The sequence below is a fragment of the Panthera onca genome, chromosome C2 (genome assembly GCF_046562875.1).
Source record: "Panthera onca isolate mPanOnc1 chromosome C2, mPanOnc1 haplotype 2, whole genome shotgun sequence".
In the NCBI taxonomy this organism is placed as follows: Eukaryota; Metazoa; Chordata; class Mammalia; order Carnivora; family Felidae; genus Panthera; species Panthera onca.
In genome coordinates, this window is record NC_138347.1 from 15,410,500 (window position 1) to 15,436,860 (window position 26,361).

Sequence of the window (26,361 nt, forward strand, 5' to 3'; positions counted from 1 at the left end):
AGAAACTTTTTTTTTTTTTTTTTCCTACCTCTGGCTGCATCCAAATGGTAGAAATCTGTCCTTTTGTTTTCAAGTTGATTCTAAATGGTTTTTAGAGCTATGGAATAGGAAGTACCTAAAAGGAAAGAACTGTAGAAATTATCAAAATTTGTGAAGACACAAAATACCCTAATTGCTCACATGTGGTCTCTAGACCACAAGAATTTAGAGAAGTTTCTCTTTGAAAAGTGTGGCCAGAAGTTGCTTACTAAAGTTTCAGTCAAAATCTATTGGGTTTTTTTCCGCTAGACTTTTCTACTCTTGCAGGCAGCACAACCCTAGATTTCAAATTTAGTTTACTTGATTTTCAACATGAAAAACACCCCAAAATTTAATTTGTTCAAATAGCTCAGGTGAAATTCCACTCTCTACCATCTGAATTCAGGTAAGGCTGAGGGAATAAACTGACATCTATTAAGCAAGTGTTAGTCAAGGTACTATGTGTCTAAGACAGGAAAGGCTGAAGCAGTTTTCCTTCACTGAGTCATTTGTATACAGAATAACTACATTGGTCATCAGAGACTGTGTTTACACAAGAAAACCAGGGTTAAATCATAAATTCAATTTCACATGCATTCACAAAGCTTTAGGTGAACACCTGGAATTTGATATTGTCCAGAGAAAGGAACAACTCTTAAGTTTTGTGGCCAAAGTCACTCTGTTAATGATGCTTATTAAACATTATATTTTCTCAAGGTTGTCAGCACTTTGAGTCTTAAAGTCTTCAACACTAGGGATGATATAATACCTATTTGTTCAAAGGATGTCAGTTACCACTAGGCCAATTACCAAGACAAGGTTAAAGAGAGGAAGAGTATTTTATCAGCCATCCAGGGACTGTTGAAGATGTCTCAGGAAATCCCCTGATATTTGGGGACCTTTTATTTCTCCTTGTCTTGTTTGTATTGCTAATAAATGGACTCTTTTTATAAGTCAGTGTTTTAATAATTTAGAATCTCAAGAGACTTCATTTGGGAGAATTTTTCAGCAAACTCCCTTTTCTTTATCCCACTAGGGATAATACTAAATCATAATATGATATTAACTGGATTGGTTTCTCAACTCTCTGCTGCAGAATTTCTTGGTTCTTTCTACTGTTTCAAACGCATGAACGGTAAAAGTTTTCCCTGCCCTTCTAACTCCCCAAGACCACCACCAGCATCTTAGGAAGTACAAAGATCAGTCAGTTCATGGCCAACCTGTGGACACAACGTGGGTGTAGCATCCCCAAGGTCAACACGAACCATTACCTCATTTATACCCAAGAAAATTGACAGCAATGGCATCCAGCTCCAGCTTTCCCTTTCATAATGGAGCACTAAGACATTAGTTTTCTCCATCTCTCATAGAAGGTAAGGAAAGTACAAAACTTCTGTTCTTTCTCCTTGATGTAATTCTATTAATTACCTTTCAGGGTAAAGGGAATAGTCCAAACTTTGGTCTCATGATGACAGTTTAGCAAGTCACATTTTTTTTCCAGTTAAAGAAGGCATTGTTGTAAAAAGTCTAAGCACAGTTTGAGGTCTAAAAAGGAGGATATCCCAATGCCCCTTGCAAACCAACCTCCAAACAGAATAATGGTGCCAGTCTATTGTTCAGAGATAGAGGATACCAGCCAGTCTTCTCAGGAGATATGCCTAACACCAATTGCTGGGATATAAATTAAAATTTATGGTGAAGTGCTTCAGATTACATATTCTGGAGCAAGGCAGCATAGCTTCAGATTCTGACTTTATTAGCTATATCAGCTAAGATAGTAATTGGTTTGTTAATATAATAATTAGCTTATTAGCTATACTGACCTTGGCAAGTTTTTTAAACTCCATGCCCCTGATTTCCCTTTCTGTTTATTGAGGATAAAAGCTAGCTTATAAGATTATTTTAAGGAATAAATAACTTCATAGAGGTCATGTGTTTACAATACTACTTGGCAAATTGCAAACAATCAGGACGTTAGAATTTACTGTAATTTTCACCAATAACGTCATCACCATTAGCATTCAACACCCCTACCTATAAGTCCTACTTTTCTAATTCCTGTGGATTTAAAAAACTCTAATTTGGTCCTTGTTCAACTTTCTTACTGTCACTGATCTCTGGAAGGTGTGCCTTCTACTAACGGACAAAGAAATCCAGAGGAAATTCCTGTGCCCCCAACATCTCAAAGACCTCCAGAGGCCAGGCCAAACAAAGACTTAGTCTTTGGAAGCTTTCCTAAATGCATACATGGTGTTTGCAGAAGAACTACTTCCAGATGGTAGGTAGGAAACAGATGGTGAGGATGTCCTTAGAATTCAACTGAGAAGCAGAGTAAGGTAGTTCAGATGGATTCATCTTAATTTATATGCTTTCTAAGATCTCCAATTTGACCAGTACCTGAGGTTGGCACTGTAAGAGACAAGAGAGGGACAGGTATAAAAGTGTGTACAAGGCTTGAAGACCTGAAGAGCAATCAAGAGACAAGATGCACACAGACTTGTTAAATACAATGCAACATGTGACTAAGTAGCATGTCTTGTGCACACAGGAAGTGGTGTGAACATCAGAAGTCCTTGTGAGCCAGAAAGGTAGAAAATACTCATGTAAGAAATGTTTCGCAGTAGAAGCTTGCCTTGTAACAAATCACTATCCTCTCAGACCCAAGCCAGAGGATTACACAGATTAGATCATGATTCAGTCTAAAATGACTTGGATAAAATAGGTTTAAAAAAATCGTAACAGACTTGTCATTTCTGGCTTTCATGGTCTACGGACTTTGGACCAGCTATGGGAATAAGGGACTCTCTAACCTTTATAATCTCCTTCCAGGGGGTGGTTAGGAGCTGTCATCAAGCCCAAAGACATTTCAGAAAAGTTACTGAGCACCACACCAGTGGAACTGAAGCAATGAGCCATTATGAGGAGACAGGTTTCAGACAGAAATAGTCATATAAGGAAGCACAAAATGAAAGACATTTCTCAAACTTCTCTGCATAAGAAGATATTAGCTTGTGTTTGAAAGATTCAGCTAATTTTACCACCAGTACCCAAAATGTTAAGTCCCGTAGGTTAAAACTGTATTTGTTTGGGAAGAAATCTATGAGGTCAATTAAAGCTAACCTTTTTCAAATCCTGTAATATTGCCTGTAATGGACCAATCTTTAACTCTAGACAGGAGGAAAAAAACATGAAAAATGTTTTAGCAAAGGTGTTTAAATCCCACTGAGGGAGTTTTTTAAAGGGGAACATGAATGTTTAAAACCTTGGAGATTCTGCAAATGTCATAACTTTCTATCAAGGTAAGAGCATGATCAACTGCAATGATCATATTACATACATTTGAAAGACGGAAGCCCTCACTATAAGGATAAATGTTTTCTTAGATCTTTCGAAGTGATTTTTGTAATTTAAATATTTTTAAAATTTTGTGAGAATGTATTATTTAATGAAATAATATATTTAATTGTGTGTGTTAGAGAAAATGATTGCTTTGAAGGCAACTATTTGCTCCCAAAGCTTGGATTTCTACATAGATGATTTCCACATCTTTGATTGATTTTTAAGATTGTTCTTAAATCAGGATTTATCTCAAGAAAAAAAGTAAATTGAAGGTTTTAAAATGTAACTGGTTTTGGCATTTTATTTGTTAAACGTGCGTATATTCACCACATTTATAATATCACTTTTAATAAGGTTATAAAGATCAAATATTAATAATTTATCCCAGTGTGTATGTATGTGTGTGTGGTCATATATATATATATATATATATATATATATATATATATGTATATTTATATATGCTTATATATAGGTATATGTATATGTATATGTATATATATAAGCATATATAAACATGGATCTCTATATAAAGTCTTCAGATGTATTGGTCTTATATAGAATTGCACAATTATTCATTTTACTAAATAATAGGATTATACATCTCCAATGTAGAAACTTTATAACCTGGTTCAAGAAATATTGTGATAAATAATGCTTATCTCAGTAAAAATGAGATATTAGAGGCATATGTCTATAAGACAGAGGTTCTACCAGTCTTAAGACCATCTTACACTGAAGAATTTACACATATTTATACACACAGGAAGAAACCCTGAAACTGAAAACAACAGAACTATATGAAATACAAAATACTGTTAAAGGAAAAAATATAAACAATATCCACACTTCTTCCTAGGTCCCAACTGTCACACTCCTGAAAATACTTACGTTTTGTCTAAATTTATGTAAATAGTTCCATATGTTACATGATGACTACAAGAGGTACAGGGGGCTCTGATTATCAGAAAAATAACAATGCTGCTTACTGCAATTGTTTCTTTAGAAAACTTAGCTGTTAAAACTAGCCAAGTCATGAGTTTGTTGTTCTGTGTATTAAAACAGATCCCCTGTGGATCCCCCCACCCCACCCCCACCCCGGCCCCATTGCTTAAGAACACAGACCCTGGAGCCATATTGCTGGAATCAAACCCTGGCTTTATCATTTCCTCATGTGGTTTTCTGATTCCTCACCTATAAAACAGACATGGTAATGGAATCTTTCTCATGTGATCACCGTGAAGATTAAATGAATTAATATATGCAAAGTGCTTAGAATACTGTTTGTCAAACAGTAAACCCTGCATGTTCTGGTTCTTATTACTGCTTTCAATAAGTAGTTTTTAACTGCACACAGACACATTGTAAATCATTTCCCAGTGAGTGTTTAACTCCCATGCACTATAGGGAGACCAAAAAACAATAAATGGTGGTCATCAAATGGAGATGCTATAGCACTCTCTTATAACAGATTTTAGATGAAAAAATGCTTAATCTTTGCCAACAATGTTTCATCGGCATCAGAAGAGCCACATAATCAGATTTAACCAGGCAAAATGAAATTATTGAAACCTGATGCTCCTGCAGTATTAAGGAAAAAAAAAAAAGATGATCTAAGATTTAATAAATGAAGCCTTCTCGGTTGTAGTGACTTTTGCTAAGAAGCTCGGAGTACTTTACAAATATTCTAATTAACCTTTGGCATATTCATTGAAATAAGAGGCATTCACTGCTTCTATTTTTTCTAATATGTATTATTTAAAATGACTTAGCAGGCTGAGACTACAGAAGATTTAGAAGTGCAAAACTATCCAGACTATCATTCGAACAGTTCCATTTAAGAATTATTAAGACTTGTGGGGTGCCTGGGAGGCTCAGTCGGTTAAGCATCCGACTTCAGCTCAGGTCATGATCTCACAGTCTGTGAGTTCGAGCCCCGTGTTGGGTTCTGTGCTGACAGCTCAGAGCCTGGAGCCTGCTTCAGATTCTGTGTCTCCCTCTCTCTCTGCCCCTCCCTACTCATGCTTGGTCTCTGTCTCAAAAATAAATAAAAACATTAAAAAAAATAAAAATAAATTTAAAAAAAGAATTATTAAGACTTGTGTCTTAAAAATGGAAAATGTATTAAAAAGGAATAAATCTAATGGCTATCAAAAGGGTACTTTTTGACCTAATAAAAAATAAACATTACAAAACAGGGTATGACAATGGCCAGAACTCAGGGGTAAAGAGGAAAGAGATCCTAATTCTGTGCTTGTTCTTTCACTAACTAAATGTGACCCTCTGTGTGTCTCCAAAGTCAGGACCTGAGTTAAATAATACAAAGGAGTTGGTCCAGAGAGTAGAACATGGAGGTTAAAGAATCCTGAAGGCAAACTGTGCCAATCATGCAGTTCTTCTTGTAGATTTCCAGTGGTAGAAAACCGACTGTGTCCTAAGGTGTTAGGGCCAACTACAGATATTTCTAGCAGTTGAAAATGTTTTTATGTAGCCACATTTTGGGTCTTCCCATATCTCTAAGCTCCCCCGCTTCTCAAATAGTCTACAATTCCAAATGTGGAATACAATGGAGCCCCATAATAGCAAAATTGCTAAATGATGAAAGAGAATTTTAAATGGAAGCAGAAGGGTGCTATTCTCTGCTACATTTTGTTTACCATCATTAAGCACCAGCAAGAATAACAAGAGGGGGTCAGAGGAATTGTAGAATGTTTCCTGTACCTTCAACTTGACCAAGTGCTCTACCAAATGGTAGTTTTCTTACTGAGAAGAAGGTTTTGCCTTTGACACTTCAGAGGAGTCCATGCCAGCTAGACTTCCCCTCTAGCACCCCAGGGACTTCATATCAGGAATAACCTTCTACTCTGAGAAGGAAGAAGTAGTTGTGGTTGAATTAGATCCATGACCTCTGGATAGAAGAAGACCTCCATAGAGAAGACTACTCATATTGTGGTATGAAGAGCATGCTAACTTAGGGAACATTGTGTTACCAAGGTGTGACGAGATAAGAAAAGAAATTAAGAGTTTATAAGTTGTGTAGTTCACGGATTATGTGATGGCACCAAGTACATGATCAGCAGATACTTCTCCTTGAGGGCTGTTGAGTGCTCTTAGTAAGCCACATGTTATACAAGCTGTATGCTAATCACAAGTAGTAAGACCACAGATAGGTCTGTCATGTATTAAAAAGTTAGACAACCCCCACAGCAGATAATTTGAGAACCACACCTGATAAGGCTCAATAAGAGGCTTGTAGGTTTTGAGTTGAATCTTTTCATCTCCTTCCATGATCTTCAACTCCTAGGCTCCCAACACTTGTCCATTTACCATAAATGAACCAATCATTTACTTTGTTTTGTCCTCAACTTCCCTAGGCTAAAAATCCAGTTTTCCACTTACAACATTCATTTTTAATAAAATTTAAACATGATAAAAAAATAGATGTTTTATGGGATTTTTTATATGGAGGCTGACTCCAAGTTTGTGTTAACATGAAACAAAATAGCAAGCTGCTTCAGAGAATGAGTTTATGAATTTAAGCTATATTGTCATATGTAGAGCAAATGAAATTAAATTCATTCTCAGAAGAAATTTTGTAATAAGGATATCCACCTTCCCAAGATCATTACAGTCCAGTGGAAAGAACATCTAATTTAAGATGTTGGGAGTCCTGGGGTCCAGTATTAGCCCTGACACTAACTAGTTCTGTGACTTTCATGAAGTCTCTAAATCTTCTACATCAAAATTTTCTCCTCTCTGAAAATGGCGGTTTGAATGAGCCAATTTCTAAAGTCTCTGACAACTTTAAAATTTCATACTTCTAAGAAAATTATTTTCCCTTAAAGTAGTTCCCTGATGGAGGAATAATTTTCCCAGATGTGTATTTACTGCCGAAAGACAGACTGACCTCCCTGCACTCCTTTGAGTTGCTCTTTATTGTAAATTTAGCATTATCTCTTTCTTAGAGGTTGAAATCATCCAACAAATGAGGCATTGACCCTATTCCCAAAAAGCATGCCTTTGTCTTGGAGACATGAGCTCCAGTTTGCAGATATCTCTGGGGTTGAGGAGTAATTCACAGGGGCCTAATCGTGATCGAATGGCTTCCATAAAATACCAGTATCTATAAGGTACTGTTTATTGAATTGTTGTTTGTCTCACAGGACGTTTCTCAGGGGGGATCTTCAAATGCCTAACAATCCAAAATAAAGCCATCTGTCCTCCCTTAACTCATAAAGCCTACAGCATTAACCCAGGTCCTAAATAGAGTTAGGAATTAAGTGAGCCCCCAGGACCACTTGAGCATGAATAACCACGCCAGAGTTGATTCCACAGGTATTCCATTTATTGCTTATGGCCCCAAATCATGTTTTAAGCTTCTCTGCACTCCTGAGATGATATACCCTATGCTTGCCAAAGATGCTATCTAGTGTGTAGGGGCTGGAATTAGCTCAGAATTATCAGTAATTCCCATAATGTATTTCATTTTCAAAACAAATGGAGGGGAGTGTTGATGCAAATGAAGACAAATTCAGGAAAAAAATTGGAAAAATATGGAAATTACAGAGTAAAATGTAAAATGTCTAATCATAGATCATTATTCAAAAGAATAGAAAATCCATATCTAAGCAATATGAAAACTAGGAAAGTATATTTTAACAAAGAAAGTAAGACAATGAGATAATGTAATGTATAGATGCATATATCATATGCATCATATTTATGGTTTATTATTGAATCTATCAAAAAGCTGAATAAGGGAAAAGACAAAATCATAGAACACTTTGAAATGAAATATTCAGTCCTCATTTTCTAAAATATAGTTGCAATTAAAATTGAATACGTACATAAAAAGCATATAAATACAGCACAGTTTCCTGATCTGAATTTCAACTTGAAAAGAACATTTATATTCTAAGTTTTCTAGAAAATATAAGAGTGAATGGCAGTTCTTTCATAAATAAAGCAGCGAAAGCATGTGATTTATCTCAAGGCTGTCCCCAGCAAAGGCATGCTGTCAGGTATTGAGAGGGACATACCAGAAAGCTGTAAGACAATGCCAACTGAAGGTAAGTAGATGAAGGGGAATGGAGTCAGTAAATAGAGTCCTGGAGTTAGCTAGTCACTCCTTGGTCCAATGGGCCTTGAAGATCTGTTCTTAGTGACCACATTTCATTAGGCAAATGCTGTCATTGATAACAGTGTTTTTTCTTCCCCAACTGAAAGCAGCAAAAGGATTCTGAGCCAATGTCTTACATCGTTAATTGGCAAGATCCCCTTTTCCTTCAATGGTTGCCTCAGTGCTTCCAATGTTTCCCTGTAGTGAATTGGACTCGGCTCAACTACCAAACTGAAGTCCAAGGATCATCAACATTGGCTTCCTATGTGAAAAGGAAGAATCCCTATACTATTTGGACCACTGGGATTTTGAATGGCTTTAGGATGCATATTCTCAGAGCTCTTTTGCTGGGGGGGGGGGGGGGTGTGCTTTCTTTACCTGCAGAAATCAAAGATATCTACCTATGAGAAGATGTGGGCATTTATGAGCAGCAGGCAGCAGACAGCCCTGGTAAAAAACAGTGATGAAGGGATCCAACGAGTACTCACCACTGACTATGCCCTATTGATGGAGTCCACCAGCATTGAGTATGTGACGCAGAGAAATTGCAACCTCACTCAGATTGGGGGCCTCATTGACTCCAAAGGTTATGGAGTGGGAACACCTATCGGTAAGAGAGGCAAGGCATCAGCCAAGACTGAGATGGGCAATGTCAATTATGAAGGATAGAAGGGAATAAACTCAGAGATACCTACTCCACACTCTGAGAAGTCCTACAATGCCTTTAGTGGACCAATAAATAAGGGAAATACTCATGTAGATCAGAGGCATGTTTTGAATTGACCATTCCCAGATATTTAACTTAATAAACTTTCAATCCATATTTCTTTTGAGTTCTACCACTAGATATTTGTTTGAATATATAGACTGTATTATTTTTACCTTCAAAAAATATTTTTTTAGACAAGGAACAACTCTTCCCTTTATTTATATAAATTTTTTAATTAATTTATTTATTTGGGAAGGGGGGTGGAGGTGCAGAAAGAGAGGGAGAGAGAGAATCCCAAGCAGGCTCCAAGATGTCAGTGCAGAGCTTGACACGGGGCTCAAACCAACAAACAGTGAGATCATTACATGAGCTGAAATCAAGAGTCAGATGCTCAACAGACGGAGCCACCCAGGTGCCCTGCTCAAAAAATATCTTTAAAAGAATATCTTCCTGATTAATCCTCTTGACGTTATTTCCTTCAGTACCTATACATGCCTATATAATTTTTCTATCTTAAATTATATTAGAATATAATGAAATTAATTATGCATGTAGATGATAAAAATTGAAAGGCTAAAGTTCCATGTCAATAGAAGTAAAATGAAAACTATATCTATAAAAGAAAAAAGTTAAAGATTAACTTATAGTTTTTTTCTGGCAATGTGTTAGATACAGTCAAGGATAAATAAAACCTCCAAATATTCCTATTTCTGCATTTTGTGCTACTGTTTTCTCTAGGGATATTATTGCCTTGTCGGCATACAGACACATACAGCAAGGTTTTCTTGTGTGTCTAACATATAGAACTATATTCTATACTTAAAGGACGATTATGGATTCCTCTCTATAGAAAAGTGTATTGGATAATGTTCGGGAATGGTGGTAATATGCTTTTCTCGAATGAGTCATTAGTAACTTTGTGATAAGCATTCCAAATTTTTTTTAATGTTTATCTTATTTTTGAGAGAGACAGTATGAGTGGAGAAGGGAAGAGTGAGGGGGGAGACAAAAAATCAAAGCAGGCTCCAGACTCTGAGCTGTCAGCACAGAGCCCAACGTGGAATTCAAGCCCACAAACCGTGAGATCATGACCTGAGCCAAAGTCAGATGCTTAACCAACGGAGCCACCCAGGTGCCCCATGATAAACATTCCAAAGAAGAGGAATCAGAGGCCATCTTAGACCACCGGGCTAGTCTAATAAGCAGAAATCTTGGTTACAGTCAAGTCATATGTCATATTATAAAGAATCCAAGGTAGATTAGATGTGCTTGTTTATAGATAGTATTATTTTTGTTTTTTGAAAGGGATTGTCCAGTCCAACCCTCAACATTAGACAGGGATCAAAAATTCAAATGCTTACAGAGGCCAAGCAGATATTATAATTGAATAAGCTTGTTTGCTTGAGGAAGCAATAGGGAATGTAGCAACTTTGGAAAATTAGAGACCGCATGACACATCTAAAGGGGGCACCTGCCTTTTAGGTTAGTCAGTTGCACGTGTGAGAATTTGAACACAAGTATGTAGAGATTCCATTTTTCATTTAAAAAAACCCAGATTTGGCGCCTGGGTGGCGCAGTCGGTTGGGCGTCCGACTTCAGCCAGGTCACGATCTCGCGGTCCGTGAGTTCGAGCCCCGGGTCAGGCTCTGGGCTGATGGCTCGGAGCCTGGAGCCTGTTTCCGATTCTGTGTCTCCCTCTCTCTCTGCCCCTCCCCCGTTCATGCTCTGTCTCTCTCTGTCCCAAAAATAAATAAAAATAAATAAATAAATAAATAAATAAATAAAAATAAAAAAAATTAAAAAACCCAGATTTTAGGGGTGCCTGGGTGTCTCAGTCGGTTAAGCATCCGACACAGGTCATGATCTCATGGTTTGTGAAGTCAGGCCCCGTAGCGGGGATTCTCTTGGGATTCTCTGTCTCTCTCCCTTTCTCTCTGCCCCTCCTGCTCTCTTTCTCTGTCTCTCTCAAAATAAACAAACTTAAAAAAATGAATTGAAAAGCTTAAAATTTCGGATTTTAAGTGGACTGTCCTAATATTAGGACATTCAGCCACAAATTCATTAAAAAAAGAGAGACTAGGTATCCCATATTCAGCTTTTGATCAGTATCAATTTAATTAACCAAATAAAGATCAACTTTCTTTACATTTCAGCATGAACACAAACCAATTTTACTCCCTGCTAACTGGTGTTAGAAATGTATGCTACTGAGAAATTAACTCTATTATTGTTACTAAGAATGTATTCCGAATAAATCTGCAGAACGATTTAGCTAAGGAAACTATAATACTTTCTGGTCTCTTTCTTTTCAATAACTTTCCCTGATGACAGTAGTAATACTGCCAGTAAAGTGTATATTTGTGTTTCCCCAAATGGAAAACTCTCCTGTGATTAAGCCAACATGTTCTGCAGGGGACTCAGTGGGATTGTTAGACATTAATTAAAAGAATACCGTGACTCTTTTTGAAAAAAGTCTATTTCCCCAACCAAGCTTTATCACCTCATTTTTGATAACATGGGTGGGGAGAGTGAGGCAGATGCTATTTTTATATATTCCATAACTGCTGCCTTCAGGTAAATGGGCCGATAAACGGATCATAAGTCAGACAAAAACACGAGGAGTGGGTGCTTTTGCCCAAATCACTCCAAATCAAGACCTTAAGACTGATTGCATTATATTCTGCATCTTCTCAGAGCAGTAATTGTGGTCTCCACCTAGAATTATGTTTAGATTAAATTGTAGAGTTGAAAACTACACTTTTCTCATTTTGTCTTCCACCCCATAAGCCCACCTGACCACCTTTCAACTAGGCCTTGCTCACCAGATTTCCTGTCTGGCAATAATGATGGAAAATAACAATGGGTCTCACTCCTCCTGAGAATATTTGTCCTTTACTATGAGACTTTTCATGGGCATTTCTTCCAATGAACAGAATATAACACTATGGTTAAAATTTGGGGGTAGGGCAAATAGAAAGGAAGCAAGGGGCTTCTTTCTGCAACAGTCCTGAATCAATGCGGCAATTTAAAAATTACTCTGGCCTCCTGTAAATGAGGCTGACCCTCTGATGAGTATCACTGTATTTTATATGATATGATATAGAGATTTGAATGTTCCAATTCAGTCTACTTTTTGCCAATCTCACCCATACTCTGACACACAGGATCCAAAGTTGAAGAGCCTTTCCCCCTCCCTAGATAAAGAGAAATACACTCCAGGAATTTTTCATACTGGTTATAAACCTGTCAGGCTTTTAAACCAAAAACAATGAAGGAATAATTGGAACAGATGGCAGGCCTCAGAGAGAATACATCCCTTGGGAATACAGCTGTTGGATAAATTTGTGAGATGCTTCTTCTATGATGAATTGACTCTTTAAGAAAGCTCAGTTGCTATTCGGGAAGATCTGTGTGTGTATATATATATATATATGCTTTTTCAAGTGACTTGTCATAAATCACTTCTCATGTCACTCAGTCCACTTAAGTAACAACAACAAAGAATGAAGCTAAAATATATTCAGATACAAAAAGTTCTCCACACACTTCAGTTCTTGCTCTCACTGACTCCCTGAAGGCTTCAGACTCTTTCCCATGGTCAAAGATTGGCGAAGTCAGCTCAGTCACGACACAAGATTGAAGCCTTTGCTTCTTTGAGACTCTCAGGACAAAAGTTCTGGAAATGTGCTTCCTGAGGGATTTGAAATAAAGCTTCAAGACAATGAGAGCAGTTATGGCTTAAACAGGTTACCAGGAGGCTGGAAATTACCCTCCTTAGAGAATAACTTTAAACGGAGATCCGATCCCCATCTGTCTGAATGTTTCAGGCACTGTGCAGCCTGAAGGCAGAAGGGGAGCACCAGTCACCATTTACTGAGGGCCCACTGTGCATACTGCTAGGATTACAGTGGCAACTGCTACCGTAAGAATCATTCTTAGGCTCTTCAAAGCATTTTATTATACATTGAAGCAAAGCTCTCCTGGTTTCACTTAATTGCTCACATGCTATGGGTATGTTAATGGTGCTAATTTTGACACTAACCATTATTCTGGGGGTGTTTAAGCAAGCGGTCAATATCTTTTAATTTGGTTTACAAGAGCCATTGTCTCACCAAAAATCCATTCTTTTAATTGACAAGCCACAATCTAACTCCAAAACATTTTGCTCTTCTTTTAAACTTGATTTTGACTACTGACAATGACTTTAGGAAGTCTTGGGAGGAAAGAAAGAAAAATGACAAATGCCACAATGTGAACCTTCTGTTTTTCCAACATAAAATATGCCATGGAACATAAGGTTTGTGTATGTGGAGGTTGAAGGCAGGAAGGGGGGCAGGCTGTGGAGTAGAGAAAACAGCTTTCCTGGAAATAACACTAGGTAAGAAGTAAGAGGAAATGAGCTAAATCCTTGCCTCTGCCAGTAACTAGTACTTTTACTCATGCGTTCACATCCTAAATTTCTTGGAGTCTAAAATACGTGGACTGGACTATATGATTTCTAGATCTCTTTTGGTTCTAAGATGACACATTTTTCTACTTCCTATTTTATCTTTTGCATTTTTTTTAAATTTCTACCAAAAAAGAACTTTAAAGTTTGCAAACAGAAAGAGCCAAGGTGTACTACCTTCCTAATGAGTAGAAGAAATGCTAACGAAAATTCTTAACATCCAAGGAAAAATTGAGTAAATGCATCTTACCATCTTTTAATCTCTTCCTTTGCATTAATTGGCATAGGAATCCAGTACTGGACAAGCTATGGCTACAGACAGATGCCAGTACTTTCAACATAATTAAAAGTTTGATGACATTACTAGAAGTTTGAGTATAAAAAATATCAATGAAGTCCTTGCAAATTTTCCAAACCTAACTGAATTTTGTAGAACCTTTGAAGTATCCAAAACCTAATATTAATGGCATATTACTAAGTGTATTAGTCAGTATGGACTATTTACTGTAACCAACATTTGCTATTTTCAAATGGCTTACACAGTAAATGTTTCTTGACCTTGTCATGGTCTGACATGGACTGAAAGAGAGACTTCTTCATGTAGTCATCCTGGGACCCAAACTCCTTCCAGTTGGTGGTTCCACTATCCCTAGTGCCTTGAAGTCCTTTCCTTCCTACTGCATATTTGGGGAAAGGGAGAGAGAAACTAGAGAATCATGTTGGGAGAATGTGAAATAGGACTGGAAATAGTCCTATGTCACTTCAGCTCCTAATGGCTGGAAACTGATCACATCACCATACTGAATGAATTGTAAGGAAGACTGGGAAATGTCTAGCTGCTGCCCTAGGAAGAAGACAAGATGGTACAGGTGTTCATCTAGCCAGACTGTCACAATATTAAACAACTGAGAAAAAATAGAATCTGAACAACAAAATCCCCCGACGTGGGGAGAGATTTATGAAAAATTCACCAGAAGCAAGCGTATGTCACAGAATCCCCAGCTCAGCTTTTCCCTGTTTAAAAGGAATAGACAGCCTGGGCAAGAGTTAATCTCAGCATGTCAGCTATCCATTCTCCAATTATGTTGATCTTTCAAAATATAGAATTCAACTTGTGTGCCCTTTGCCAATCAATTTGTGGATTGGGATTTCCCAACAGCCATAAAGTAGTTACCTTTAAGACAATAATCCTTCCTGACATCTTCAACCCTTTGGTGACCAATATCCAAATGACATTCCTTACAGGCTCTCCCTACCGGGATAAAATCACTATCGCTATCCTTCAACTACAAGAAGAGGGCAAACTGCATATGATGAAAGAAAAGTGGTGGCGGGGAAATGGCTGCCCAGAGGAAGACAGCAAAGAGGCCAGTGCTCTGGGAGTAGAAAATATTGGGGGCATATTCATTGTTCTGGCTGCTGGACTGGTCCTCTCTGTATTTGTAGCCATTGGAGAATTTATATACAAATCACGGAAGAACAGTGATATTGAACAGGTGAGTCATCTCTTTCTAGGATTAGGTAGTTTTTAGTTTGTGTTATCTGTCTTAAGTTTGGGGGTTTTAAAGATGTCTGCCCTTTTTGTAACAGTCTATTGAATTAGATGCCCAGAAGAGCCATTTCTGAGTTAGAGCAAAGAGCTCTTGAATCCCTGCCAGGTGCTGCTGGCACTGCGGTGCCATCATTTATTAATGAGAAGAAGGAAGCGCCTTATATACTAAATCCAATTAGCCCTATTTGGAACGGCAGTGCAGAAATTCCAAACCCAGTTAATTTCTTGAACAGTTATTTGCTCTTAAGATAGAAATCCTCGATAAAGCAGGCAAGAAATAAATCCAAAATTGGAAAAGATATAAAAAGATCTTTGAGAGAAATGTTACCATCCTTTCTGGAAGTGTGGATGCTGAGCACATGTATGAATGCAAAGCAATTTACATAAAGATATAAATGCAGTATTTTGAAACTGAGCATTTACCTCTCCCAAAACATGATCTATAAAAAGGTAATTCATCAGGATTTTTTGGTCAGGAATAGGATAAATAACACAGAATGACAATGAAATATATTAGAGACTTTATTTTTCCAGATTGTATTTAGGATCATAGTTGATTTCAACAGTCAACCATTTTTGCCTGTCACTTTTATTTTTGATGGAAATCACACCAGGAGCTCCTACCATTCTGTATAAGATGATTATATTAAAGATAATTCTTTCATAAGCATACTAGAATAAACAAAGTACAAACCTCATGCCCATCATAGTGCATTAGACCACCCATTCAATTTAAAATTATTGTTAGAATTTTGAGACTATAAACTATTAATAACATGGCTAGTTTAATGCTCAGCTGTCACTGTCTTGAAATTACTAATCATTTTTAAACAAGGGGTTCCACATTTTCCCTTTGTATTGGGCCCCACAAATTATGTAGCCAGTTCTGATTAATAATTTCACACCACTCCCACCTCCTTTAAGTGGAAACTCTCTTTAAGCTCCCAAAGCTGGGGATAATTGATTATAACTTGGTTTTATCATGATAATTTTCCCAAAATTACAAGGCAATTGTGAGAACATTAAACACCCCTTTTTTAGATTTTTTTAGAGAAAACTATCTTTACTTAAAAGGGAAAATGGACTGTTCTGCTTTGTTTTAACTTTCAATTTGCTCTTGAGGTGTCTTGTTTTATGCAACTAATTTGAAAAATAAAAGCTTGTATATGTTATGCTTTTAATGTGCTTCTCATAATTGCCAGCTTCATTTGATTTAAATTTTCATTTAAACATTCATTTTTGCTTCTGATTTATTCATTTTTTTCTATATTTTTTTCTCATTTCTTTTTGCATGCAAGGCTTTTTGTTTCTTTTATGGACTGAAGTGTAAACAAACCCATCCAACCAACTCCACTTCTGGAACCACTTTATCTACGGATTTAGAATGTGGCAAATTAATTCGAGAGGAGAGAGGGATTCGGACACAGTCCTCAGTTCACACTGTGTAATCAGTTAAAAAAAAAAGTGTGCCCAGTAGAAATTGTTTCTGCTAATTGGTATTGTTGATGATATCTGTATCTTTTAAGCATAAATAGCCATAATTCTTTATCCTTTCAAGGTAGCAAAACTCATGGACTCTAGACATTGAATTCAATGCACTGAAAACAGATGCACATTCTGTGTTGAAACCGAGGTGTATTAGGGGCATATAAACTTCAATATATGTGTATTTTCCAGAATCTGCTATACCATCAAGACAACGGTTATCTTAGTTCTATATTTATGTGTTAAAAATAAGCAAGTCTTTCTTCATGAAAAAGTAGATGTAGATTTTCAACAGTGCAAAGCATAAAAACAAAATGCTAGTATGGTGGAATTCTTTTTATCTTTGTGGACCTTTTTTTTTCTTTTTTTTTTTAAACTCCTGTTTTCCCTCTCCCTGTCCCTTCTGTTCTATGTAGATCCACATATTCAAACTACCCAAAACCCTAACTTTTGGTAGTAAGTCCATGACAACGTTGACGTTCAACTCAAATTGATTCCACTATTTAAAATGTATTATTTACACAAAGACTCAAGGTGTCTTATATTTTAAAAATTGAAAAACGTGATCCAGAAAATGGAAACTAAACTTGAACCCTCTGGCGTCACAGAAGAGCATTAGCTACGCTGAACTTCACTCAGAAAGGCACAACTCAGTCGAAAATGATTCTTGGGTCGAAATTCATTAACATCAAGCTCTCTCGTAACATTTACCTGACAACCCTCTGTAGGTTCAGATCATAGTATGTTCAGAGTCTCCAAGGAACTGTGGTTTTTTTCATGCTGCAGACTATTTCTTGCAAGCTCCAGACAAACTCCTAAACTAGGAACTAACACATAGCATCTTCTATTTTCCACTGACTCACTTTCACTATGCATTGACGAACATCTTTTCACAAGATGTAATTTTATTCCTTTCCTACTCACCCAGCATAGAGTGGTTGTTCTCCTCACAATCTTTTCTGAGCATTAACACTTTCACAATCATTTCTTCGGATGCTTTGTCATTATCAATTCACTCCAAGTATATTAGGGAGAAGGGCAAGGAGGAGAAAATAAATAGAGGAAAGAATTTCCATACACATTAGTTACAGATCTCTAGATTTATTTTCCACCTGCATTCAAAATGCTGTAAATAATTCCCACTCTAACTCAGCTTGGTGACATAAGAAACCAACTGCATACTTAATTTGTTGTGATGGAGGATGTCTGCCTGCCCTCTGAGCTTCTTTTCCTCTTCACAGTGCGTAGGGGAATTGAGGATGCCTTTCATCTTCCCCCAGCATGGGATCAGTTGGTCTTTGTTCTCCTTAATGGGATTACCTTTGACATGTGAAGTTAGCCCCAAAACATATTTCTCAGAATTAAAGATAAGCCATCTGTGCAATCATGTAGCATTTTGCCTTCTCTTTGCTTAGCTTTAAATGGGTTCCAATTTTTGAACCACAGGTCCCTCCAGTCAAAACTATATTTCTCCAGTAACGCATGTATAGGAAAGTTGACTCCTGCCCTGATTTTCTCAGTCTTGCTTTCTTCTTTAAATAAATGTGCTTTTAAGAAAATATCTCTAAATTACACTAACATTTATCTACTGTTATTAAAGTGAAAGCAGCACACTTTGTCCTGGGTCAGAGTTTACATCTTCATAATTAATAGAGACAAACATTGGGGTATTTTAGTATTCAGAATTAATTGATTCTGTATGTGGAAACCACAAATTACATGAGTTTATCTTCCCAAGGACTATTTAATAAATCAAAGATGCTACCAAAAAAGTTCAAGGGTGATTGATGAAGTTGAGATGATCAAGGGGTTAGCGATAACAAAATCTGCTTTTCTACAAAGACTCTCCTTTGAAAGTGTAATTCAGAGTTTGGGTAAACTTAATAGTTGTGTGCCACTTTAAGCTGTATACTACCTATTTCTGATATTTATATCTTATTTTACAGTTTTCAAAATGTTTTGAAATGATACAGCATTACATTTAATCCATTCAACAATTTTATTTCAGCTTTACTAACAGAGAAATAAGCAGTCAGCAGCCTGGAGTCCTAGAATTTAGAATTATAGGAGAATTTTCAAAATCAACCAAACTTAGGTGCAGGTTCTAGTACAGCCACATGCTGAATCACAGCAGACAAGTGACTACATTTCTCAGAGCCTTAGTTTCTTAGTAGGTAATATTAGGACATAATTTCTTGGTCATAAGGTACCATTGACAAGTGTTATTCAAATTAGATTTTCTGGTCAAGGAACCCATGGAACACTACTCTAAACTTTCTTTACGGCATGATATCTCAGTGTTTTTAACATGTTATGATGCATTGGGAATTTTCAACAAGATTGGAAAGCATTCAGTATTTCCCAAACTTATCACATAGCAGAATCTGTTTTTCCCCCGAAGTATCTTGAGAGACCATTGTTCTACAGATCATACTCAGGGAATGCTGGCTTGATGATATGTACCTCATCCAGTGTTATTGTACAAAACACATTAACCATGCCTGGCACATCGTTGCCATTCAGTAAACAATGGTATTGACGACTGGGAGTAGTTTTTAAATTCTCTGAGCCCTAGTTTCCTCATTTGTAAAATAAGATAATTTGTTGACCTATATTTTCTTTGAGAATTAAATGACATTCTATAATGGTATCGAAAATAAGATCATTTATAAGAATTCTGTTAACAGATATTGGTTAACAGATATTAGCTCCTTATAGAGAAATTAGGTATTGCTATCTGGTCATGTGGCCAGTAAGTACAATTTATCATGCATCTTAATACACAGTCTGTCTGGAAAAGAGGTTTTCCAATTTACAGGTTCAAACTCTCTCTCTAAAACCACTTTTCCTCACACAATCATTAAAAATCAAGGACAAGTTCATTGCACCCCAGGGAAGGACCCAAACTGGCAACACATGAGGATCCAGTAGAAGTCATGAACCTCATCTCTAGAAATTCTAATTTGATTAGTCTGGAAGGAGGGCAGGACAATAGTTTTTTAAGGTAGTCAGTTGATTTTACTGTGCAGTAGTGATCTAAAGCATAATCTTATGTGTGTAATCAGCATTCAATAATTCATTGATGTCTGTTGATTGATTCCAGAGGTACAACCACTAATTCTAAGCCAAGATATACTCACATATTTGGCATTCAATATTCAATAAACCCTTTATAGAAAGAGTTCAAAAAGAAACTGCACATCTTTGAGATAAAAATTTCATTATATTCAATTGATGACCTTCATGTTTAGTTATAGTTGCTAGACCTACTCAAAATGATCAAATAGGTAGTTTAATTGGTCTCTGTGCCCTTTTTTCCCATGAAGAACTTCTATTCATTTCAGAAACCAAGGCTCCTTACACTTCTTTTTCTTTTTATACATGCCCTAGACAACCAATTCTTGACATCAAGTAAATGACTGCTGAAACCACAGTGACTCCAACAGGGGCCACTGCATTTTAAGTGAAATTTAGAAAAAAAGAACCTTGAACATGAAAGAAAAAATTCCAAACTCTGTTTTTTTTTTTTGCCATTAGTTCTCAGAACTTTGGTGTACCTCAGAATCAACCGGGGAAATTATTTAAAATATGGATTATAGGTTTTACCTCCATAGATTGCTTCTCAGTGAGTGTAATCCAGGAATTGGTGACTTTTTAACAAAATCTGAAAGCGAATGCTTAAAATTAGTTGTAGACATTAGTTTCCATAAAAAAAAAAAAATAGCTTCAATATAGCAGTTTTCTCCAAAATTAGGTCATGTACATGAGTTTTTTTAGTACAAGGGATTTTTTAAAAATACCTTTCCTTACATGAGCTTTTTTTCCCCCAACAATCTTAAATACAGCTGTTTTACTTTAAAACTTTGGTAAGCATGAGTTTTCTTTAAAGCTAGATGGAACACAGCAATTTGACTTCAAGTGGTGAGGGTGAGATTTTATTAACATTGGCAGGTTATCTGTGGCTTATACTTTGAGGAATACTGTTTAAAGTTAGCAAGAGAGCAGAGAGGTGTTTGAAAAGATTGAACAGTGCATCGACAACTATGGAGCATATAACGCTGTCTAATCCAATTCCTGACAAGCCTGTTTATAATCCAATGCAATAAGGAAAAAAATAAAGTTTATTTTGTCTTAGACTAAAATTAGAAGTTGAATTATTTTAGAGTTTTTCCAGAAAAACTGCAACTACCTGAGGACACATGGTGGGTAGAGATCATGCCCTTAGGAAAATCAGCTGGATTATATAGTTATAAACCTATCCCCCCCCAAAAAAATATTTCCAAATACCTCATTACATTTGACTAGCATTATATTATGTTCTATATGAGCCATCTATGGCAAAGCAGCAAAACAATGAATCCCAATTAGTTTCCAAGCCCGTGACCCTTTATACTATAAGGTCTATTTCCCAGTAAGCAATTTAAAAGTAGCCTGAACAGCCTTGAAAAGCAAAAGGAAAGCAAGGCATTCCTACTTCTCGGACTATTTTCTGCATATCTGACTGTGCCAAATGGCATTATTAATTAACTCTTATAGATAATGAAAAATTTCTGCTTGATGCTGCAGTTTTAACTTGCCTTTAGGAACCATCTCATTATGCTTCCCGCAGTTATGGAATTTTATGTCCAGATGCACAGGCATATTAAAATCATTTTTGCTTTCAAAATCCTCTCCATAGAGACTGATATCATGGAAAATGGGATTCTCCCTTAAATTTTCAAAAAAATTCTACTTACACAGATGAGAACGTTTTGGTGATAAAAGCCCAAATGTTCTATGTGGTTACACCCGCTACAAAATCTGAACTTTGTAGTCATCAACCCAAATGGGGCTAATTGGCCAAATTGCACAACCCCACCGTGTCTCCGTGCTTCAGCATATACACCCAGAAACACACAAAAAGCATGAGTAGGACCTGAGTGATGGAATGGAGTTACTGTCGCTCCTTTATCTACTAAGCTTAAGTTAGCAAAACCAGGATTTTCTTTCTGTCCAATTTTTAACTGAAGTGTTTAGACTTCAAATATTCAGATTTTTCCATTTCAAAAAAAGGTTGTTGCCCTGATCACGTTAGTCCTTACCAACCGTAGGAACTAAGAAACTACTGTCCCCAGGTAACCTACCCTAATATGCAATTATCTTTTAAAAAAAATTTTTTTTAATGTGTATTTATTTTTGAGAGACAGAGAAACACAGGGTGCAAGTAGGAGAGGGGCAGAGAGTGAGAGGGAGACACAGAATCCAAAGCAGGCTCCAGACACTGAGCTGTCAGCACAGAGCCCATTGTGGGGCTCGAACTCATGAACTGTGCGATCCTGACTGAGCCAAAGTCGGACGCTTAAACTGACTGAGCCACCCAGGCACCCCGATATGCAATTATCTTAAGTCCTAAGTATCAGTTGGCACATTATCAGATGCTTCCACACGTTCTCATTCATTTCTTCTGTAGTCAGATCACTTTATTTAGCAAGTCATTTGGAGAAATCTCAATCAGGTTATTTCTGTAATTGTACAAAGAGGTTTTCATTTGCCTGGAAACCCAAACATTCATCAATTCACAGAGAGGCCAGGAAGCAATTAACATCCATTTAGAAATAACTTTTCCAGTGTACAGTGGCAGTGTTTTAAAACCAAACAGGGGCGCCTGGGTGGCTCAGTCGGTTAGACGTCCGACTTCGGCCCAGGTCACGATCTCACGGTCCGTGAGTTCGAGCCCCGCGTCGGGCTCTGGGCTGATGGCTCAGAGCCTGGAGCCTGCTTCTGATTCTGTGTCTCCCTCTCTCTCTGCCCCTCCCCCGTTCATGCTCTGTCTCACTCTGTCTCAAAAATAAATAAACGTTAAAAAAAAAAATTTTTTAAAACCAAACAAATTCTGAAAGGTGTAAATGATTCAACGAAAACATGACTTGGGAGTCACAAGCCAAGAGTTCAGGTCCCTGTACTGCTACTGAATAGCTATGTGACTTTGGGCAAGTCGTTGTCCCTCTCTTATTCTCAGTCTCCCCAGCTGTGACACGAAGGGATGACATTTTTTTCTTTTTTTTTTTAAGTTTATCTATTTATTTTGAGAAAGAAACAGAGACAGCAAGCAGGGGAGGGGCAGAGAGAGGGGGAGAGAGAGAGAGAATCCCAAGCAGGCTCCTCGTCAGCACAGAGCTCGATGTGGGGCTGAAACCCACAAACCATGAGATCATGACCTGAGCCAAAATCAAGAGTCAGACACTTAACTGACTGAGTCACCCAGGAGCCCTGAAGTGGTGATATTTAAAGTTCTCTGCAATCACAGTATTTTTTTAAGTTTGATAGAAAGTGGGAAGGAAATAAAAAGAAGCAGGACCAAACAACAACAACAAAAAAAACCTTGACCAAATACCAAATACAAATATAAATATGATTGTGCAGTTACCTTAAACATACTAAATTTTTATTGTCATAAACAGAATTACCTTTTCCTGCCAGTGCTGCAGGATGAAATGGTCTACTCTGGATAAAGAGAAAACCGGCCATCATGGCATCAAAGAGTGAAAAAGTTCTCATCCAGTCATAAGCAAAGTGTTACAAACACAGGAAAGGCTACAAAAGTGGACTCATTCTTGACTTTGATGAGCCTACAGAGTAGGTGAAAGAAAGAAAGAAAGAAAGAAAGAAAGAAAGAGAAAGAAAGAAAACAAAATAAAACAAACCAACAAGCAAAACAAGACATAGCTAGAAGTTATTCATAGCTATGGAATGGGTTATATTCTCAGTCACAATTCAAGAGAGGAGATGGGGAAACCTATTCTGTAAATGGAACTTCAGTAATTCTGTTAAAGAAAGACAAAGGGAAACAAAGAAAAAGGTTGATGTGCTTTTATTTTCTATTGTTTTTACCCCTATCTTCCTCCACCCTTAAGCATCAATGTTTTTATCTGTACAGCTTCCAAGCCAGAGATGAATCAGACTCTTAGCTTTTGAGTTTTAAGTAGACTTTACAGATTTGTAGTATAGACAAAAATCTTGGAAACCATGGCTTTCAGTCTCAAGAACTAGGTGTTTTGTTGAATGGATTAGTTGTTATTCGAAAAGCTTATCTGTAATTAACAAGAGCCAAAACCCAGAGGCCCAAGGTTGTGGAAATATACAAAATAATGATTTCTTCCCTCATGTTCCTATCCCTGACCAGCTTTTGACCACTAGGAAAGAAGGGAAGAATGGGAGGGAAGTCATTAAATCTTAGTGGTACTGGAATCCCTGAGAGAAGGCTTCATGGCCATCCATGAGCCAAGTCCCAACTTGAGGACAGGAAAATAGAAACCTCAGAAAAGTTCTGGGAGATCTCGAACAGAAAATGCCATATTGGAGTTTACAGGGTGTAGCACAGGAGATGGGAAAAATTGAGAAAAATCTTACATCCAACTGTTTCCAGAATGGTGCAATAACAATATCTAGGTCATGAACCTATGAATAGCTTCGTAGAGTCCTGCTCAGTCCCAGAGCATCTCAGGGAAAACAGTGAAAACTCCATGGCACTTCTCAATGAAGAGCCTTGCAGAAGGGCTGAATCAGTGGATTGAAAGGTTGAGGTTGGAGTGGAAAAAGACTCAATGTGTAGACCTGACATGGAGACCATAGTGGGGCCACAAGCACTTAGAGGACTCAGCAGAGAAAGTGCAGCACTGATGGCCTCCTAGCATCCAACCCCAGTGGAAGCCAAAGAATGTAGTATGGCCATGGATCAGCTGCTCCCACCATCACCAATGCCCAGACCCTCTATTAAATTTTCCTAAGCCCAGATGCACCTGGGAAAGAAGAGAAGAAGGGAGGAGGAGAGAGGTTCATATTAACTGAGCCATTAACCAAAAGAAACTCAGTTTTAAACAATGAGTGAGTTACATTGAGTTGACAACATCTACTAGTGGATGGGAACCTCTAAGGTAAGGTGGGATCTGTTCTTATTTTTTTACGGCATCACATGGTTTTCTTGCACACCTAAGTTTATAGCTTGAGAAAAATGTATGTCCACTACATGTGGGCATAAGCTAGTACCACAAGGACTCCACGGTTGTGCACATATACACTGTGGACACTAAAACCCTCCATCAGGTTCAATTTACCTCAAGGCCAAGGCCATTCTCTATATGAGAAGGGGCATGCAAAGAATTTCTTGGAATTATATATTTATGGCCCTAACTCAGCCTCTGAGTTGCAGAAAGGACAGGCCCTCTTCTCCATGTGGTAATGGAAAGTCAGTCCTCATAGTATCATCTCAAGTTCAGCATGGAGGCCTGCTCAGGTACACATGAGGCCAATAACAGAGGAAGTGTGTAGGCCCCAAGCTTGCACAAGGGGCTGAGGCAGGCTTGGGAGACGTAGAGAAGCCAGAGAGAAGCCAGAAGGCCAGAGAAGAAAGTCATGGTGGCCTCTGATGGTGACTCCAGATAGGAGAAAGGCACTGTGGGTACCTCGGATTGGCATACAAAGCCACATCTCTGCCATTTTTAAGCAAGGAGGGTTGCTCATCTCAGATATGTCCAGCCCACCTGAAGCTTATCCTTACGGCAGAAACAACTTGCAGCTGTCTAGTCATAATGCTTGGGGGGGGGGGGACACTCTGCAGCCATCTCTCCAAACTCATCAGCAACTTTCATGCCCTCCTGGAGCAGGGGAAAGTCTCGCTGCTCTTGAGCACACTTCAGAGGTCATGGGAGACGGTCTCTAACCAGCCTGATGATCAGCTCTGATGATATTTCTGCACTCAGTGACTGCTTCCTCTGAATATGGGACAGAAAGTTGGCATGATTTCCTTGTGTTTTCAGGTCCCTTCATCTATTAAGCTGTCCCCACACCTATTTGCCTTATCTCACCCCATGAGAGTTTGACCCCAAAAGTTGCAAGTGAGGGGCCCCTTCTCTGGTATTCCTCAGCATCTAGGCTGTCCTAGCCCCTGGCTGGATGATTCTCCTTGAAAATAAACACAGAACAGTCCTAGCTTCATACCCCAGCCACAATCTCAGGGGCTGGGCCCTGAAGTCTCGAAGGCAAACTTTTACAATTCAAAGTGCCTTCTTTTTCCTTCTTTCAAACACCTAGCTGTTGTAATTAATAGCTTCAAAGACTGCAGTGGCTTCTATAGATCCACAAAAATCTATTTAAGAACTCAAAGCTGCAAATTTTACTTTTTTTCCTCTTTCTATGTCATCCCTACCCTGAGGGCAATGCATACAAAAGCTCTTGTTATAACTTTAAAAGTGAGAAAAAGGGTTCAGATTCAGAAGATTTGGTAAAGTACACGGATTAATATCAAAATGGAACATTGCTTCAGTGTTAACCTCACTTTTCAATGTTTTCTATGAAATTATTCCTAATGTTAGAGGAGAACAAACTAATACCCCCAAGAATTTTGTAGAGTCTTGGGCAGCCACCCATAGTGAAAAATTTCTTAAAGAATTCTTAAAAATAAATAAATTATATATATAATAATATACATATTATATATCCATATATATATACCCATATATATATATACCCATATATATATATATATCCATATATATACCCATATATATATATATATATATATATATATATATATATCCATTCTACAATAGACTTATTTACACTTATTCTAATGGAAGAAAAGTTTTCTAAATAAAATCTTTAAACAAAAATGAACCCTAGAAAGATGATCCTCATGTATCTAGTGTCATTGACTA

General features: G+C 37.5%; 1 protein-coding gene across 6 annotated transcripts in view; it reads left to right on the top strand.

The window, feature by feature from the left end:
* The window catches only part of GRIK1 (glutamate ionotropic receptor kainate type subunit 1), a 368,154-nt gene that overhangs the window by 334,413 nt on the left and 7,380 nt on the right, over positions 1 to 26,361 (top strand). For 4 of the 6 annotated variants that reach the window (XM_060640365.3, XM_060640367.3, XM_060640366.3 and 1 more), the window contains 2 exons: positions 8,861 to 9,086; positions 14,878 to 15,128. In XM_060640365.3, the coding sequence (XP_060496348.1) occupies positions 8,861 to 9,086; positions 14,878 to 15,128 (477 nt within the window). Of the gene's footprint in view, positions 1 to 8,860; positions 9,087 to 14,877; positions 15,129 to 16,482; positions 17,844 to 26,361 lie in introns of those variants that run through there. The other 2 variants (XM_060640368.3, XM_060640370.3) reach the window with 1 other exon arrangement.